Genomic DNA, 18,132 nt, shown 5'->3' with positions numbered 1-18,132 from the left:
AATGCTCCGGCCATGTACGTCGCCATCCAGGCCGTGCTGTCGCTGTACGCATCCGGCCGTACCACCGGTATTGTGTCGGATTCGGGCGATGGTGTTTCGCACACGGTGCCCATCTTTGAAGGTTATGCTCTGCCGCATGCTATTCTGCGCTTGGACATGGCTGGCCGCGATCTGACCGACTACCTGATGAAGATCATGACGGAGCGCGGCTACTCGTTCACGACATCCGCCGAGCGTGAAATTGTCCGTGACATCAAGGAGAAGCTGTGCTATGTAGCACTGGACTTTGAGCAGGAAATGATGACTGCCTCTGCCTCGACTTCGCTGGAGAAGTCGTATGAGCTTCCCGACGGACAGGTCATCACTGTGGGTAACGAACGTTTCCGTGCACCGGAGGCTCTGTTCCAGCCATCATTCCTGGGCATGGAGACAGCTGGTGTGCACGAGACGGTATACAATGCCATCATGCGCTGTGATGTGGACATCCGTAAGGATCTGTACGCCAACACTGTCCTGTCCGGTGGTACCACGATGTATCCAGGTAAGTTTGCTTGGCTTTAAAGTTGCAAGACATTGGTGTTTTAATTCTCAAACCCAACGCCTTTGCAGGTATCGCTGATCGTATGCAGAAGGAAATCACAGCACTCGCACCACCCACCATCAAGATCAAGATCATTGCCCCACCCGAGCGCAAGTACTCCGTCTGGATCGGTGGATCGATCCTTGCCTCGCTGTCCACCTTCCAGTCGATGTGGATCTCCAAGCAGGAGTACGACGAGTGTGGACCGACCGTCGTTCACCGCAAGTGCTTCTAAACTGAGACTAGCCACCGTCAGCGTGTGTGTGTGATGTTAAACCCAGGGATCAATCTGTCTACTTACATTAAGACTAATAACGATGTTAAAATGCTGTACAGCTTTAGGACATAATATACCATTTGGAAGACATTTTAATGGAGCTCGAAGCTCATGACGACCGCGCACTTACTTTCATTTGAGTGGGCATTCGAAAGCACGCCACCTACTGTAACGACAGTTTGATTGGACGCGTCTGGTGGCGAATAGAAATCAGGGAATGCGTGTGGAAAGTGTGTACTTCATTTATTGATCGAATTGGATGGATTTGCAGTTACACATAATTAAGATATTGTATTCACCTCACAGGCCCTGCCACACGGCTGTGTTACCGATGGGTTTCATCAATCGGACGATACCCACACACCAACACACACACAAACTCGGGAGCCACATACAAATGAGCTTTCCCACAGTCTCATGATACAATAATTGATGCTTAATTCGCTGGCGTTGTGAAGTGCGGTCGGTTGAGGTTTGTTCCCGTTTTGGAGTGTGCTGGCGCTTGCATAACAGTGTCATCCAGGTTGTGGATGAAGTAACAACGACAACCGCCGATATGGTATGTACGAATTGACACTTGCCAATGCGGTGAGCGCTTTGAACGCTTTATCGACGGGTTGACAATGAAACGGCGTAAGTTTCAATTGCATTCCACTATTTCAGATGTACGAGAGTGTGTGAGCATTGGCGACAGGATTTAAATATGTTTCTTTCCACGGTAGACTTAACGACTCGTTTCAAGTGCAATGTCGTCGGTGACATTGTGTGCGAAGGATAATGGGATAAACATAACCTATCCTATTCGTTCCCGAATTGACGTTCGAGTGTGTATGTGCACCTACGCTCTCACCTGGTCACGTACACAGTAGTGATGGGTAACCGGAATCGCACCCACGGCTCGGAATCGCTTCCGAGCATTGCTACTCCGGCTCCGATGCCGAAAAATTCAAATCGTCGATTCCGCCCGGAGCCGTCGGAGCCGTCCGGAGCCGTCCGGAGCCGTCGGAGCCGTCCGGAGCCGTCCGGAGCCGTCCGGAGCCGCTAGTCGGCAGCTGGAGCCGTCGGAGCCGTTGGAGCTGTCCGGAATCGTTGGAGGCGTCGGAGCCGTCGGAGCCGTCCGGAGCCGTCCGGAGCCGTCGGAGCCGTCCGGAGCTGTCCGGAGCCGCTAGTCGGCAGCTGGAGCCGTCGGAGCCGTCGGAGCCGTCCGGAGCCGTCGGAGCCGTCCGGAGCCGTCGGGGCCGTTGAAGCCGTTGGAGCCGTTGGAGCTGTCCGGAATCGTTGGAGCCGTCGGAGCCGTCCGGAGCCGTCGGAGCCGTTGGAGCCGTCGGAGCCGCTAGTCGGCAGCTGGAACCGGTCGGAGCCGTCGTAGCAGTTGGAGCCGACGGAGCCGGTTGGAGCCGTCCGGAGCCGACAGAGCCGACGGAGCCGTCCGGAGCCGGTCGGAGCCGCCGTAGTCGTTGGAGCCAACGGAACCGCTTGGAGACGTTGGGGCCGTCGGGGCCGTCGAAGCCGACGGAGCCAGTTCGAGCCGTCGGAGTCGTTGTAATAGTCGGAAGTCTTCTGAAGCGCTTTAATTTCCCGATATCAGCGATGATTTCATTTTAAAAAACAGCTTACGAGTAAAATAAGAGTCTTCTGCATTGATTGCTCTGAAGTTGTTTTTACTCTCTTTTTTTACTCGTAAGCTGTTTTTTACAATAAAATTATCACTAATATCGGGAAATTAAAGCGCTTGAGAATGCTTCCGACCATTACAACTACTCCGACGGCTCCGACGGCTCCGGCTGCCGACTAGCGGCTCCGGACGGCTCCGGACGGTTCCGAACGGCTCCGAACGGCTCCAGACGGCTCCGAGGTCGAAGTTTTGCACCTACCTTCCGGAACCGCTTCCAATTTTGGCGGAGTCATTCGGAAGCGATTCCGGATTTTTGTTGAATTTACCCATCACTAGTACACAGCTGACCCGATTGGATCGTGGTTTCAATTAAGAGAGGGAAGGGTTTGCTGAATACGGTCGTAATGCACTCCGAGCGGTTGGGTAGCATTTTAATGCCTGACCTGGTGGACTCATCAAAGTCCCCCGTCGAAAAAATCGACTCTGAGTAATGTTATAAAGCATTTAGTAGCATTACAGCAGGGCTTGGTCGATCAGTTGTTCGTTTACATTCCACTTCGAGTGGTTTAGGTTGCTGAATGGTAGCTGGTGGTCCCTCTCACAGTGTGGTCTATTTTTCAGCAACAATCAGCTATAGAACACAACAGGGAAAAAACCGTCGTTTAGGTGAGTGTGTGTGTGTGTGTAGCGTGGCTGAAATTGGCTCATTTGTGGTGGCACTTAAACCTTGATCACCTCCCCCGGGCAAAACCAGAACATTGTGGAAAGAGTTATTTGTTCTGTGTGAACACACACACGCACACCTTCTAACGGAACTTTCATTAACGGCGAAAGTAAATATCATCCAGCAGAGTTCAGCATAATGCAGCGAATCGATTACTGATACGCGGACGGTGCAACTGCACAACCTGCATTGCAAACAAATGTGCTCTTGCCTGTAAAGGTCTGTGTGTGTTTGTTCCGTGATTAATGTTGGCGGCGTGTTAATTATTTCGTTTTCCCCGGCATGTGCGTATGTGTGATTCGGGTTGTTGTTGTGGTATTAATTAAATTAAATCGCGAGATACTGTTTGCCCACCGGGAAATGTTTGCAAACATTAGAATGGACGCCGTTTGGAGCGAGAGAGAAAGAGAGAGAGAGAAAGAGGAAAAAGTGAACAAAAAGACAGAACCCAAGTGCTGAGTGCATGTGTGTAAAATAAAGCGACGATTTAATTTCGCTTTTGAAAGGACCATCGGTATGGAGTAAAAGGAAAAAAACACCCCGAAAACGTTGGCATGCGGGCATGCGTTCATGTTTGTCGGTAAATAAACGCACGTCCGAAGCAATTAGATTGTTGGGCGTTGAAATATGTATTAGAAGTAGGCATTTGGATTGCTGTTCTTTTTGAAATCTGGGAAAAGTGTTGTTGGTATAATTGATGTAGTTGTTATTTATCTGACACTTATGTGAAAATAGCCCCATTTTGCGTGTGAAAATAGCCCCAATGGTAAAATCAGTTTTATAACAACAGTATAATTCAGATGATTTATTGAAGCGTGTTTTAAAGTAATTTACAATGTACGATCGAGTTCATCATACAGGTTTAAGGACTGTAAACAATACAATTAAATTAAATTCTTAAATTTATTAGGTTGTACTAATTGTTGTTTGCAGTACCCTTATATTTTTATTATTTCTGTTAGAAATCGTTCTGTTTACTTTGCATTATGTTTGCGTGTGTTTTTCGTATTTATATATATTTTTCAACTTAAAAGGGTTTAAGTAAGTTCCAAAAAGGATTTAGGTTTTTCTTACAAGACAAAATAACTATCCTAAGTTGGATTATGCAAACTGGAATTTAGAACAATATCTCTTTAAGCTGAACCATGGCTGAAGATCGATTAATATATCAGTCTTTGAAAGTAGACTAGAGTACTTGTTAAACAGGTTATTGATGTCATAGTTTTGAATAAACATTGATTAACTAAACTACTCGAAAACATGTGTTTAACGTTTTTCGACACGTAATTTTGCCTAAACGCTAAGGAAAGTGAAAGATTTTACTAGAGTTTATAAAAAGTATTGGTTTTTAGGATTAGTAGTCTCCTAATTATTACTTCACACCAAAAAATGATTTTTTTATCCACTATAATATCCAAAATAATATTTTCTGAATTAGAATCTATTTTTTACCTTATTTACCTGGCTTTATAGTAAAACAAGTGTCAATTAAATAGTTATTGAATTGTAATAAAGTGGAAACATGGAAGTGCATTTGTTAGGAAGTTAGGAAGTTAGGAAGTGCATTTGTTGTTGGATGTTGGAAGTATATTAACTTTGAAGGGTTTTGCGCAAACCAGAACGTCAATTGTCGATTTGTTTTTATCAACATAGTTTTGAATCAAATGTTAAGCGAATTTTTGTTGCATTTTGAACTACCTGTAGCAGAAGAAAACCTTTAACTAAAGCTCTTTTAGGTGATATTATTTTTCATAATACTTGGCTCATAATAGTTTGAAAAAAAGCCAAGGACACCTTTTCCTTACCCATTCAATCGATGCATTAGATCAGAGCATCAGATCAGAGTTTTATATGCAGAGTTTTGGTCGCTGCCGCTGCTACCACTGTATCAATTCCACAACAACACGCGCGCCAATCGAAATAGCGAATGCACTGGGCATCGGGAGCAAATAGGCCCACCCTCACCCATTTGGATTTCATTCCGATGCATCGTTGCATCGTCAACAGTTTCGTCATCAGCGCTTCGGAATGCAACGCACGTACGAAACGTTTGCCGAAAATTTGTGCTAAATATTTCAACCCTAAAAGCCGGGCTCGTTCCGTTACGGGCTTGTGGACGTGGCGTTTTCTAGCCGCACCTGCACGCCTCACCCATCCATTGGATAGCGTCCTCCTGTTCACATGGCTCGTTTTTTGTGTACCAGGCGGATATGTTTTTCTTTCCCCAGCCTTACTCGGAAAATCACTTTTCCCAATGCAACACGATACATTCCGTAATGCATTTAGCCGTCGGTATCAGCACTGGTTCGGTATCAAGTTCTATTGCTTCTGCGCTGGAACTGCATTTCCTTCTCCCGGGCTGGAGCTCCCAGGTTCCCGGTTAAACGATTGACTAAATTTGAATATTTCAATTTAACTTTCTCGTTCCGCTCGGCAGATCGGCACTACCCGATCGGCACGTAGTAACACAAAATGCGATCCAGGAATTCGGCTCTCCTACTGCTGGCGGTGTGCATCACACTGCAGCACTACACCACGCTCCTGGGATCAACCAGCGCCACACTAACCGGTCCACCCGTCCGCAACCGCATCAGCCGGGAGCGGGGTAACATACTGAAAAACATCACCGGCACGCAGGAGTACGAGAACCACATCGTTACCAGCCGGCTGGACGCATCCGAACCGGTGAGGATGATGTACCGTGGCATTCGCGAGGTGTACAATCGATTGCTCGGCCCGACGGGAATGCGGGACGAAGGTGTGTCACTGCAGGCGCGCGTACCACCGAACGTTCCGTTTCCTTGCGACGTGCGGGGATACAGAAGCTCGACGCCGCCGACCAGTGTGCATCGGTTGCGACCGGGCGACTTCGATGTGGTGGCGGCCCTCGGGGATTCGCTGACCAGCGCGACGGGGGCCAACTCGCGCCAGTTCTGGGAGCTGCTGATCGACAACCGGGGCCTGTCGTGGTGCATTGGCGGTCAGGGCACGTGGAGAACGCATCTGACACTGCCCAACATACTGAAAGAGTTCAATCCACGGCTGTTTGGGTAAGTGGAGCTAGGTATTATGGTATTGATTCATTTTATTTCCAAGATTTGTTGTATATCAGGTACTCATTTGCCGACTCGTACAATGTGCATCTGCCGTCACAGTTTAATGTGGCGGAGATTATAGCGACAACGAGCGACATGCCCTACAATGCGGCATCATTGGTGGAGCGTATGAAAGCTGATCCACGGTAAGAAGTCATTAAATTAAGAGAAATTGTAGTCAACTTCCAATGTCTTTTCCTGCTGTCTGTACCTATCTTAAACCAGTGTCAATTGGCATAAGCATTGGAAGCTTCTGACGCTCATGATTGGAGGCAACGACTTCTGCTCGGACGTGTGCTATCAGACGAACGCTACCGAATGGATCAACCGCGATCAAGAGAAGTATCTCCTAACGACCCTGTACTACCTCAAAAAAGTGATGCCAAGGTAAAACGCAAAAGTTGCTCGATCGTTCCGAAAAAGGATTTTTACTTACATTCCGGTTCTTTTCCAGAACTTTGGTGAACCTGGTGCCATCGCCGTTAATAAATCTATCGTTCTCGATCGACAAAGTGCAAGCGCCGCTAACCTGTCAGTTTGTGCGTCCCATCGAATGCTCCTGTCTGTACGGTCCGAAGTACTCCGGCAATCGGAATCTCTACCGGCAGCTTGAACGACGCTTCGTGAAGATAATGGAACGGGTAAGCCATCGGCCCGAGTTCCACAGTGATGACTTTACGGTGGTCTATCAACCATTCTACCGAGACGCAAGCATCTTCCATCGGAGGGACGGCAAGCCGGATCTTTCCATTATGGCCATCGATTGTGTGCATCTCAGTCAGAAAGGGCACGCCGTTTCGGCGAACGGACTGTGGAACAACATGCTGGAGCCCACGCGCCACAAAACCACCGTACTGAAACAACTGTTTGAAGAGTTCCGGTGTCCAACACCGGAAAACCCGTACATTAAGACGTACTACAATAGTTGATAATAAAATGTTCGAAGACTGGTTGATTGTTTCATTTGTAAGTAACTCTTGTTTTATTATAAAACATCGATCGCGATGCACTCTGTACACAATGTAAACAAAACGAACAACGTATTTTGGGTAGATGAGGTGCGTTGTGAAAGTGTTGTACTAAGCCTACGAGTTGATGGGTGGTGCGAATGAAGGCGAAGATGCTAGAACTGACTTAGATGACGGCACGCCCGGCAGCAACTGTGCTGGCTGCTGGGCGCTGGATGATACGATTTGTGGATGATCGTGTTTAGTGATGGTGCGGCACACCGTAGGTTGGGCGCGGCGGTCCGTACGAGGAGGATGGCGGACGGTAGGACGAGTACGAGTGGCTCGAGCTGTGCGAGGGGCGATGATGGTGTCCGGACGAACCGAACGACGGCACACCGTACGAGGACGATGGGATGGCAACGAACGACGAACTGCCGTGCGATGAGCCGTGCGATGAGCCGTGCGATGAGCCAAGCGAGTAGGAACCGCTCGAGTGAGACGAGAAGGAAGGTGCGGAGTAGTGAGAAGAGACGGCCGGGGCACCATAGCTGGAGGAGAGCGAAGGTGCACCGTACGAAGAGGATAGACCCGAGAAGGAAGAGGAAGAATGCGACGGTGCAGAGTAGTGAGAGGATACAGATGGTGCAGAGTAGTGAGATGATACGGAAGGAGCAGAGTAGTGAGATGAAACGGAAGGAGCAGAGTAGTGAGAAGATACAGATGGAGCAGAGTAGTGAGAGGATACAGATGGTGCAGAGTAGTGGGACGATACAGATGGTGCCGAGTAGGAAGAGTAAGCCGAGCCTCCCGACGAGTAGCCGTGCGATGGCGTGAAGGAGGAGTGAGATGAGTAGGAAGGTGCCGAGTACGATGATGAGGATGAGTGAGACGAGTACGATGGGGCGGCGTACGACGAGTAAGATGGACCGTGGGCGGCCTTGTAGTACTCGGCGACCTGGATGCCTTGCTGAACGTGGCCCAGCTCAATGCCGGTGGTCTTGACGTGTCCGTGGCCCGAGTACGACGGTACACCGTAAACCGGGGACGGTGGTCCGTACGATCCCGACGGTGGTCCGTAAGCGGTCGACAGCGAGCCAGAGTAGCCGCCGCCGTGCGATCCAGAGTTCTCGTGCTCCAGCAGCGCCTCCTTCACCTTGTGCAGCAGGCTGTGGTCCACGTGCAGTCCCTCGGACGTTTGATGACCTGGGCTAACCGCGATGTAGCCGCCATCGTCGTATCCACCGCCACCACCACCACCATGACCGTGACCATGGCCGTATCCACCATGAACTGGTGGTTCAGCACACACGAGCGATGCACTAACGAGCATGAAAATCTGAAAAGACAGGGAAAACACAACGCGTTTATTAGCGGACCGTTACAAACTATTGACACAGAAGTGGAGTCGCGAATAGCTGTTATTGCACAGAAAGTACAACCATTGCATAACCTGCCATAAATCTTCATTTCAGGAAAGGATCTCAAGCCTCCGGACCGGAATAAGCCTTTCCAAAAGAAGGTTAAGTGTCAGTGTTGGTGGTAAACCCCACCACCCCTCTTTGCAGGATCTAACCGTACACGGTACCATTGATCGTTACATTAAAGTACTTGCTCGAACTTATGGAAAGTGAAATCACGGCGCTAACCGGATTGCAAAACCCACGCTTCCACACCGAAAACCGGGCGTCATCCAATTCCCTATCTCGGCGAGTGAGCCAGGGTGGAGAACCCTCCGGTCATTTGCCGGTTGAACATTGCGCAACACGAATATTGAAGCCGGCAACTGGGAAGAAGGTGACCAACCAAACTCCTTTCTCCCGTCCGTTTTAAGTACCGAACGGTATACGGCTGTGAAGATGTTGGTACGAAAGTACTGCGTTTCAGTATGGTTCGCTTCTACAAAAACAGGATTAATCGCGATCAGATGAACAGCCCCAGTACATTGGTGTACAGGAAAGAAAGGTTACGTTTTGATGTGTACTTGTTGTCATCATCATCATCATTATGACGATTGTTTGACGACTCACCGTAAGTACCGAAAATAACAGCTGATCACTTGATCTTTACCTTTCCCGGATGATTTTAACGATAACTGCCCAAAACTGTTTCAGTTTAACTACCAGCAGGTGAAAGGAACCCTGAGCCCTAATCGAGCGTCGATTGTGATCATCCTGGATTACTGGACACACTAGCATGACATAATCGCGTAGTTTTTTGTTATTGTTGGCCGTTTTCACTTTCGAAGAAAGTGCGACCGATTGCGATCAAGATTTTGCTGTGCGGTTTAGACCGTTCAGTTCCAGTGATGCAATGCAGCTATTCTGTGCAACAATGTAAGGGTGATGTGAATGGACAGTACGTATGGGTGGGATAACAGAAGATGCAGTTGCACTCGAGCGAGAGTTGTGAGTCTGTGGCTACTTTGGAGTGGCTGGAAGCTGTGTACGGCTCATTAGTGGTCCGCTAAGTAGGCCTCTTGTAATGGGTTTCGGTTACTTCCGCTGGAACCGAAGGAATGTTAAGAAGGTTTGTCAAGTATTCAAATGACATGAAAAGGAGTGGTTTGTGAGAGTGATGCCCAAAGTAGTGAAGCGTCTTGGGAGGCACCGCTGAGGTAATTAGAGCTAGATAGTAATATCAGTTGAATAACTAACGAATTTTTCTTAAATATGTGACGATGTGTTTTGTTTTGTCAATGCAATTTCACACATATTGGTTTAATTTTTATATCAAATTTTAGTTTTAATGCAATCTTCGAGTCTATAAGGAACATTCACATTCAGGAATTGCTCAGCAAGACAAAATACAATTGCAATGTATAAAACATTTCAAATCATTCTCGTCTTTGCATCGCTTTTACAACAAAAAAGACGTCATAGAAGGAATAGGAAATCCTTAAAATTGAGTAGGACAAGGGCAAGCTCTCTGTTTCCAACGAACATCGTGCTGTGTAGTAAGAGCATAGAACGTAAAAAACACATTTTGAATCCAAGCTAACGATAACATAAAAACAAACCAATTCAATGCGATTTGCACTCTTATTAAACTGCACACTGCTACGACCACTTGTCCTGAAGACATAAAGCAATAACAGCATCGTTCGCTGTATTGACATGGCTCTTGGTGTACGTAATTTGTGCCCTTCTTGTCTCTCTTGCGTACTGTCATTCAAGCTAATTGAATTGGCTTTTTTGTCGCCTTTCAGGAAGGAATGGGCAACCGCCCCATTAGCTCAAGAGCTGCGAATTTGTTTCGTTTTTATGTGTGCTCGTGCTCGCAATCACGCTTCGATCAATTGATCACTTTCACTTTGAACGAGTAGAGTGTGTTGCGTTGTGTTTTTTGGAGATCTTTTTTTTTTACAAAGGTAGGGTTTTCCAAGTCGGAATCATCTATCCGGTATTGCAGCATCACAGTCATTGACCACCACCGATTTCGCAAAGTCCAAAAGTATACCGCAGACGTTTGATTCCATCCCGAAAAAAAAAACACACACACACACAAGATCCTTCAAACACGATTTCGTTCACACCGCGCTTCCGTTATATGATGCCGCTGCCGCACTTACCGCACTGAAACGATTCATTTTCTGTTTTTCTTGTATGCACACGTGTTTTAACGAAAGCAGCAAAAGGCACTGAGGGGTCTGCTTTTTTCTGGCAAGGTCGGGGCCCAAAGAAAGCCCAAAACCACACACACACACGAAACACAGATGAGGGACTGACTTGGCAGTTGGTTGTGCTGGCTGACACGGCACTGCGCTCACTGATGCTTTGCCGGTGGCGAACAATCTCTTTTATACGACCGAAAGCGCAAGTGATCTGTGTCGCGTCGTGGGGTGGAGATCCCGCGAAGAGGGTATATCTCGTTGGCAGGCAGAGAAAGAGAGCGCAATCTCCTTCCAGTCCGGAAGGGTTGGGGCAAAAGTGATACAAGCGCCTGCCTCAATGCAGGCAGGGCCTTTCAAATTGGACGCGGGAGGAAGACCACAACAAGTACTTCTGAGGTAGCGGCTCAGTAGGACACAGCAGGCACAGCAGGGATTACGCACGGAGGATCGATCGAAAGTGTGAGGAAAATTGTTCGAGGGGTTTTATTTTTGATGGAATAATGTTCAAGTCACGTAACCGGTTTTCTGGAGCCTCTCCTATTTATTTGTTGAAAATTTGGAATACCTGTTGCGCTACTAAAATGTGGTTTTAATATCTCCGAAACCCAAAAAAAAAAACTCTTCTGGTGTGGAATTCGTTCCCGCAAGTGCTCGACAATCCTGTACGTTCGATTGCGCAACGTACACAGGACAAGGCACTGGGATGGCCTATGCTATGCCTCGGGAAAAGCCATTGTGAATGGTGTGTGTTTGTATATGTTCGTATGTGCCGACATTTCCAACCGATGATGACCACCCGCGAAAGGTCTGTCATTTTCCGAAACCTTCGCGTACCGGGAGATGGATGGATGGCCGTGCCGCTGATGTTCACACAGTAGTTGGACGAGTTATTTACGGGACGATCGCATTGATATGGGATGCGTAATTGACATTTACGGGTTAGCAGTTGTGGAGCGTTGCTGTCGGTGTCGTTTTGGAGTTTTGAGCCAATTGGACAGGCGTTTTGTGTGGCAGGTTGTATGTGTTGTAAAAGGGAAAGGGATTGGTATTTTGCATGCGTTTTGTGATTTGCTTGTCGCTTTATGTTTTCTCGATTTAAATGACCTTTGTTAATGAGCAGCGACAACAGGAGTGGATACTACCGTGTACGTTTTGGGTGAAACTAACCAAACTGGGGATGAATTACAAATCTCTCTCTTTTCATTTTAATCGGTTGACCCTCCATGTTCGTACATTTAATGTGTAGAAAGATGATTATGTATGAGCTCTGAAATGTTTCATCTTTTGGATTAGGTATTGGTGAATACATTTAAGTTGTTAGTTTGATTTGAGGACATAGTACAGTCTACTTCCAAGATACGCTTTTTATACATTCCCGAGGCATCCGCGTAATTCCAATATCTGCGTGAGAAGAATTTCCCGTTTTGTATCCAAAACTTTGTTTGCATACTGCATATGTTTGATTCAATTTAGTATTTTTACACATCCAATAAAATGTGTAATACATTTCGTTGAGAAAATTAAAGAGAAACATTAAAGCGATTTGAAAATTTTTGCGTTAAAGTAACTCATTTTGCATTTGTTAATTGTCGGAGGAATTTGCACAGATTTGAAACTGTCAAATTATGATAACCTCGTATCTCCGAATTTACGTAACTCGGGAACAGGCTGTAATTCAAAAGTTTGTATCAGATAAAAAACAAAAATAAATCCAGATTAGCTTCAAAATTTCAACCCCTGGAGATGTTATGACTTTTTACATTTGTTGCGCCAAATTATTGATGAAATTGAAATGGTTATTCCAGATATAAAACCTTAGAAAATTTAAGTAATTTTGTTGCTTAATTTCGGATAAAACTACTTACGTTAAGGATTACGTCTGATTTTTTACTTTCTCCTTTTTTGGTTATTTTATTATTTTTATTACATGATTTTCGAACCCAGGATATTCCATCTTCTTAATAAGCTACAGTTACAACCATAACAACCATAACAACCCAGCCTTAAATATCTAGGAAATGTTTGGTTGTATGTACAAAAGTCGAGTATGAAGAATTGTAGTCAATAGAAGCACTGCTATCAAGGCGAGACATGGTTGGAGTCTGATCTTACTGCTGATAACGTGACGCCTTACTTCATAATTAAAAAATCTACCTGTCCAACAGCCTAGCATGACTACCAGCCTTGCATGATAAGGTCATCATCGCCCAAAGAAACAATCTTTAAAATTTGTTGGAGTAAGGGATTTCTTATGATGACTTAACTTAGTTGAAAGAAGAGGAAGCCGTATTACCATTTCTCTGTTTACAGAAATTATTCTATTATCTGTGAATAATTTCTGGAAACAGAGAAACCTTTCCATGCTTGGTCCAGCAAGGAGTATTTTAGGTAAACATTATTCAACTAGCTTAATTGTAAAAAATACTGGAAAAATGCTCCAAACTTATATCCTAACGATCCATTTAGCGATCTTCCTACCCAACAAAGGCTAATTATACATGCACACGCTCCTTTCTCGTCTGAATTACGAAACGCGTGCATTCTTCATGGCCCTAACGGCTGTAATCAGAACACAATCGAACAGATACGAATATTATGCAAGCCATTCCCGACCGTAGATGATCACTGAGCACGAGCGAGTTACATTATCCCGCCCGAGGAGAAGCAAAACACCATCACCGCTGGACCGAGGACATGGAAGCAACCGTACACACATCCATCATACCTGTCCCAATGTTACAACAAAACCTTTTGCTGACTAGCGAGAGGGACAACTGCCATTGCGTGGAGCCTTTGTCTCCGACGTCTCGTTAACGTCGCGTGTGCGTTTCTGCCATTTGAAAGTGATCTCACGGCAGGTCGTGGACGCTTGACCCCAGCCGAAATATATCGATCAAAATAAAACGGCCAAACTGGATCAGTTGGCGCACGCGGTTGGAAGGAAACGCTTCGACCGTGGTTGCATCCGATCCACGAGCCCGCGAACACATTTGTGACACATTCGGTTACATGGCGGAAGTTGTTCGGGCGATTGGGGGAAATGTTTCTTCCTCCCGAGAGAGAGAGAGAGAGTGTGTGTGGTGGCTATTGCGTAGTCTTCATGCGGCAGCAGGTTTCAACGTTTTGGGGAATGTTGTCATCGAGCTCAAAACTGCATGATTGTGCGGTGGTCCACAATATGTTCGATTGCCGAAAATGTGGTAAAATTATGTACGCTTTTTGTATGGGCTCTCGCGTCTAGGAGCGAATGTTTGATGGACTACCGACGAGAAACCTCACCGATTGCATAAGAGCCACGCCGGTGAAAGAAGAAATGTGCCCGTGCCCTAGTGGCCCCCTCGAAAAGGTGGCCGAAGTTGACGAAGATAAAGTGAAGGGAACGTTTTCGGAATCGTTCCAGCTGTTGGACGATCGCTTCGGAACCGAACCTTCGCCCGGGGTAGCTCCCGGTCTCCAAGCCTATTGGATATTCCACCAGTCCGATGTTCTTTCACGCGCATTTTGAACGCATAGACGGCGCGGAACTGTAATCTGTTCGATCGGTTCGAGCGCAACCGAAAGGTCGATTGAATTTGCTGACTTCTCGCGCGAACAAGGGTGCAAGTAATAAGTTGTGATAAACTCATAATTCCGACACCACCCTGGACGGGAGGGCCATTATGCAATTTCGGGAGAAGGTAACGGAAGGTTTGGGTGGAAAAACAAAACCGAAAGCTGTTTGACCGGAGTTCTGAGGGAAGAAGGAAGCGACTGAACTGCAACAGGTTGAATAAAATGTTTTACCTGTAATTGAACACGATAAGCATGGGACTTCCCGGAACATTCTCCTGTTTGATTTGTCATTAAACCATTAACCCATTCGAACAATTCGCATAGGCTTTCGCAATTGTTTAATTAAGTTCCGTCGTTGTTGCGGCAGTAAATCAGCAAACCATGTGGTAGCATCAAAAAGAAGGCTGTAAAAACTACTTGGTTTTTTGGGTAAGGTTAAGGAAGAGCGAAAGACAGCAAATGTTAGGAATAAAACAAACAGATACGCTTTCGCTAGACGATCAAACGTTTGGGGGCCAATAAAATGCACATGTGGGGTTTACGTGATCGGTCGCGATCGTAGGGGAAAGCGGGGCAAAATGGGCATGTTAAGCAGTTTACTGAATATTCCATTGAATATTCCACAAAACACATTTTTTCTTTCATTAATGTATGCCTCAACCGTTTATCTATGGATTAAAATTGCCACATAGAATGAAAACAACTTAAAAACAATAAAATAATGTAAAATAAAAGTTGATGTTTTACGAGAAGCTATTTTGACACGCGGGGTAAAATGGGCATAGCCCTGGGGCAAAATGGGCATATGTAAACAAACTGTGAAACGTCAAAACACTGGGGTAAAATGGGCCACAACAACTGCGCTTAGGTAATGGTCTATGCTTTTGCGCACCGTTTCGTGCATTGTATTTTCGTTCTATCTTTTGTTTTGCTGGTCAGGAAAGCCCTTAAAATTCTTCCAAAAATATGTTATCAACATTAAAACAGTTTTTACACGTTTAAATCAACAAAATCGATTCTTTTGAAGCTGTGTCTGTTATCATTATTGAGGCGACAAATACAACACCATAGCCTCACCAAACGCCATTTGTCAAAAGTATCTGCCCATTTTGCCCCAAGCGTAACTGCCCATTTTGCCCCACGTGAAGCATTTTTGTATTTTATGTTATATTAGTAAAAATACGCATTCGATCGCCTTGCTTTCTTCAGACAAATTGTATAGAAATATCATATCTCTAAAAACATATCGTGTAAAACTTCAACGCATCCCTGTGACACTGGTTTAAGCTTATTTTCGAAGTGGCAAAAATTACATCAATATGCTACTAAACCTTAATTTGCATTTTTCTTCGTTATTTGTTATGTTAGGGTTATGAAACTTACATGGTGTTCATAAAACACTCTAATGAATACATTTTGAGCATTGGAAAGTAGCTTTGTAGTCAAATAATGCTTAAATAGAGGGTGCCCATTTTGCCCCACATGCCCATTTTGCCCCGCTTTCCCCTACAATTTGTAGAGGCTGTGGGGTGGCGATCGTTTTGTTGTTGTTGTATTCACTGATGTACTTTCATTTTCATTTCCAGTGTGCAGGATCAGGTTGAATGGAAGTGAAAATGAAGACATGATGATTGAATGTACATGTCGCCGGCGTGGTTAAGTTATTTGATGCTTACCGCCATTAAGATGTCTTTTGCCAAACCGAGGAGTGCTATTCAGTTTCCTTAATTAAGTTATTCCAATATTCGGTTGTGAGGATTGTTTCTTTGAAGTTGTTTTTTATTCATAGTTATACTGATTTATTTATTTACTTTTTGTTATCATTTTCATGTTGTTATTAAGATTTTTCTCGTGGAATTATTTATTTGTTTTAGCGACTTTATTTATTTATTTTTCATTGTTGTTCTAACTTATCATATGTATCTTTTCAATCATTGGTTGTTTGATTTTTTAAAGCTATTTGTACGTTTTAAATGTCGGTTATTTGAAAGTATCTTTTAAAATTGTATTTTTTTGTTCCATCAATTATGTTTTTTCTTTACAAAAGCCATAGTTTTTACGTTATTTTCCCGCAACAAACTGTTTGTAATTAAAATTATTTACTATAATTTAAGTCTTGTTCAAGATATGTTCATATTCATATAAGGCTGCACGAAAACTTGCTTCAAGCAAACAAGGAAATGTGTATGAGGTAAGTATTCAAATAGCGTAAGTGTGCAAAAAAAATGCCCGCAGTGTTATTCGCGTGATAAAAGCTTAGTTTTCCGCCCGTTGCATATCACGCCTTTCTCATTAGCATTAATTTTGTGATAACTATTAACACACTTTGCCAGCTTCCCGCGCTACAAACGCCAGCGACGTTGAGACAGTTTGCATTTCTTAATATGGAGAACTCATGAAATGTGCAACATTATTATCGCAACAAAGAAAGTTCCCTTTATCTGCTTTATGTAATTGTGCAATCACACAGCTGTCGCGAAAACCGATGTGAGAGAGGGAGCGAGAGAGAGAGAAACGGAGGGGCGAAGGTTGTAAAAATGCTGTCCCAAAAACGGCCGCACACTGAGACGAAAATAAAATGGAGCAAAAAGTTGATACGATTTCGGTTTATTTTTTGCCGATTGCATGTGGAGCTTTCTGCGTGATGCAATGCCCGGCATGACACTTGACGGGCGGAACGGTTCAAAATGTTGTCCGGATGATGCGAGTGATGCACCACGGCTTCACGCCGGTGCTGCAGCGGCAAAGAAAGGCCACGAAATAAATAAATCCAATCTATCCGAAACACCTTGCAGTGCACCGATGCAGCACGGGATAAAGTGGCACAGCCTTTCTTCATCTTGCTGCTGGCTTAAGCAGTGCTATTTCCGTTTTTTTATTTTTTCGCAACATAATTGCATAATTATGCATTTCGTTCCGGGCGTCGAGCATCGTGGCGAAGAATGGTTGCGCGGCGGTAATGAAATGAAAAATAAAATCGCACATTTTTCAGCTCGCGAAATGATTTGGATTTTTGCTTTGTTTGTTTTTTTTTTTATTATTCGTGCATGTGTATGGCCGCGTGTAAGTACTGGCAGTTGGGGTAATTCGTGTCGCACTACTTCACGCCTGCTTCCATTTAGTCACTCATTAGGTAAGGCTCCACAGAGCAGAAGCAATCGTTTTTGTGTCTTGTGTGTTAGTACACGTGAAGTGTTCCATTAGGGAAGCTGCTTCTGCCGTCGCGGGCCGTTCGCCAGCGATGCGGTTAATTTTTGTCACCGCGCTAAAAGCTGCCGCCGCAAGTGAGCAAATTGAGTGGGTTAAATTTTCTTCCCCGGGTGTTGGTGCGCTTATTTGGGTTGCTTTAGTGAAATGGTTCATTGTTAGCACCTGCATGGCAGGTGGAACGAATTATGCAACTGGAAGACACCAATCGTTTGCTGTGGGTTAGCAATGGTGATTGAGGGTAGGCTAGTTGGTAGGATTTACTATCTACGGTCGATTGAGGTTATCACATCGTTAATTGAAGCTTAAAGAGCTGCTATAATGCAATAAATTAAGAGCTGTAAAGGCAGAAATTCATTACTCAAGTATGAAAAAAAGATATATTCATCTTCTTAAATATAGTTGTTAAACGAATCGTGTTAATTGCAGACGAAAAACGTTAAAATGTCGCTGGAAGAATGACCTGGGTTTCATACAATATGCTTAAATTAATAAAATTAAATATTTGGAATGATTTTGGAG

At 45.0% G+C, this 18,132-nt stretch overlaps 3 protein-coding genes across 3 annotated transcripts in view; 2 read left to right on the top strand and 1 right to left on the bottom strand.

Annotated features, from left to right (window-relative positions):
• The window catches only part of LOC1275974 (actin, muscle-type A2), a 1,470-nt gene extending 498 nt beyond the window's left edge, over positions 1 to 972 (top strand). Inside the window, exons 1-2 of the mRNA XM_315269.5 lie at positions 1 to 541; positions 610 to 972. The exon at positions 1 to 541 is cut by the window's left edge and continues 498 nt beyond it. Coding sequence (XP_315269.5) covers positions 1 to 541; positions 610 to 815 — 747 coding nt within the window. The 3' untranslated portion in view covers positions 816 to 972. The remainder of the gene's footprint in view (positions 542 to 609) is intronic.
• A 1,870-nt stretch (positions 973 to 2,842) lies between these two features.
• LOC1275977 (phospholipase B1, membrane-associated) lies at positions 2,843 to 7,261 on the top strand. The gene is made up of 5 exons (XM_061659671.1): positions 2,843 to 3,138; positions 5,634 to 6,246; positions 6,309 to 6,437; positions 6,517 to 6,678; positions 6,746 to 7,261. The coding sequence occupies exons 2-5, from the start codon at positions 5,669 to 5,671 to the stop codon at positions 7,218 to 7,220; spliced, it is 1,344 nt and encodes a 447-aa protein (XP_061515655.1). The 5' UTR covers positions 2,843 to 3,138; positions 5,634 to 5,668; the 3' UTR covers positions 7,221 to 7,261.
• On the bottom strand, positions 7,247 to 11,029 carry LOC133393691 (prisilkin-39-like). The gene is made up of 2 exons (XM_061659672.1): positions 10,810 to 11,029; positions 7,247 to 8,577 (listed from the first exon to the last, which is right to left on the bottom strand). Exons 1-2 carry the CDS (start codon positions 10,825 to 10,827, stop codon positions 7,501 to 7,503), a joined length of 1,095 nt encoding a protein of 364 aa, XP_061515656.1. The 5' UTR covers positions 10,828 to 11,029; the 3' UTR covers positions 7,247 to 7,500.
• Between the last annotated feature and the right edge of the window lie 7,103 nt (positions 11,030 to 18,132).

The sequence above is a fragment of the Anopheles gambiae genome, chromosome 3, assembly GCF_943734735.2.
Source record: "Anopheles gambiae chromosome 3, idAnoGambNW_F1_1, whole genome shotgun sequence".
Classification (NCBI taxonomy): Eukaryota; Metazoa; Arthropoda; class Insecta; order Diptera; family Culicidae; genus Anopheles; species Anopheles gambiae.
Note: the sequence above shows the minus strand (reverse complement) of the source record. Positions and strands in the feature narration are given on the sequence as shown.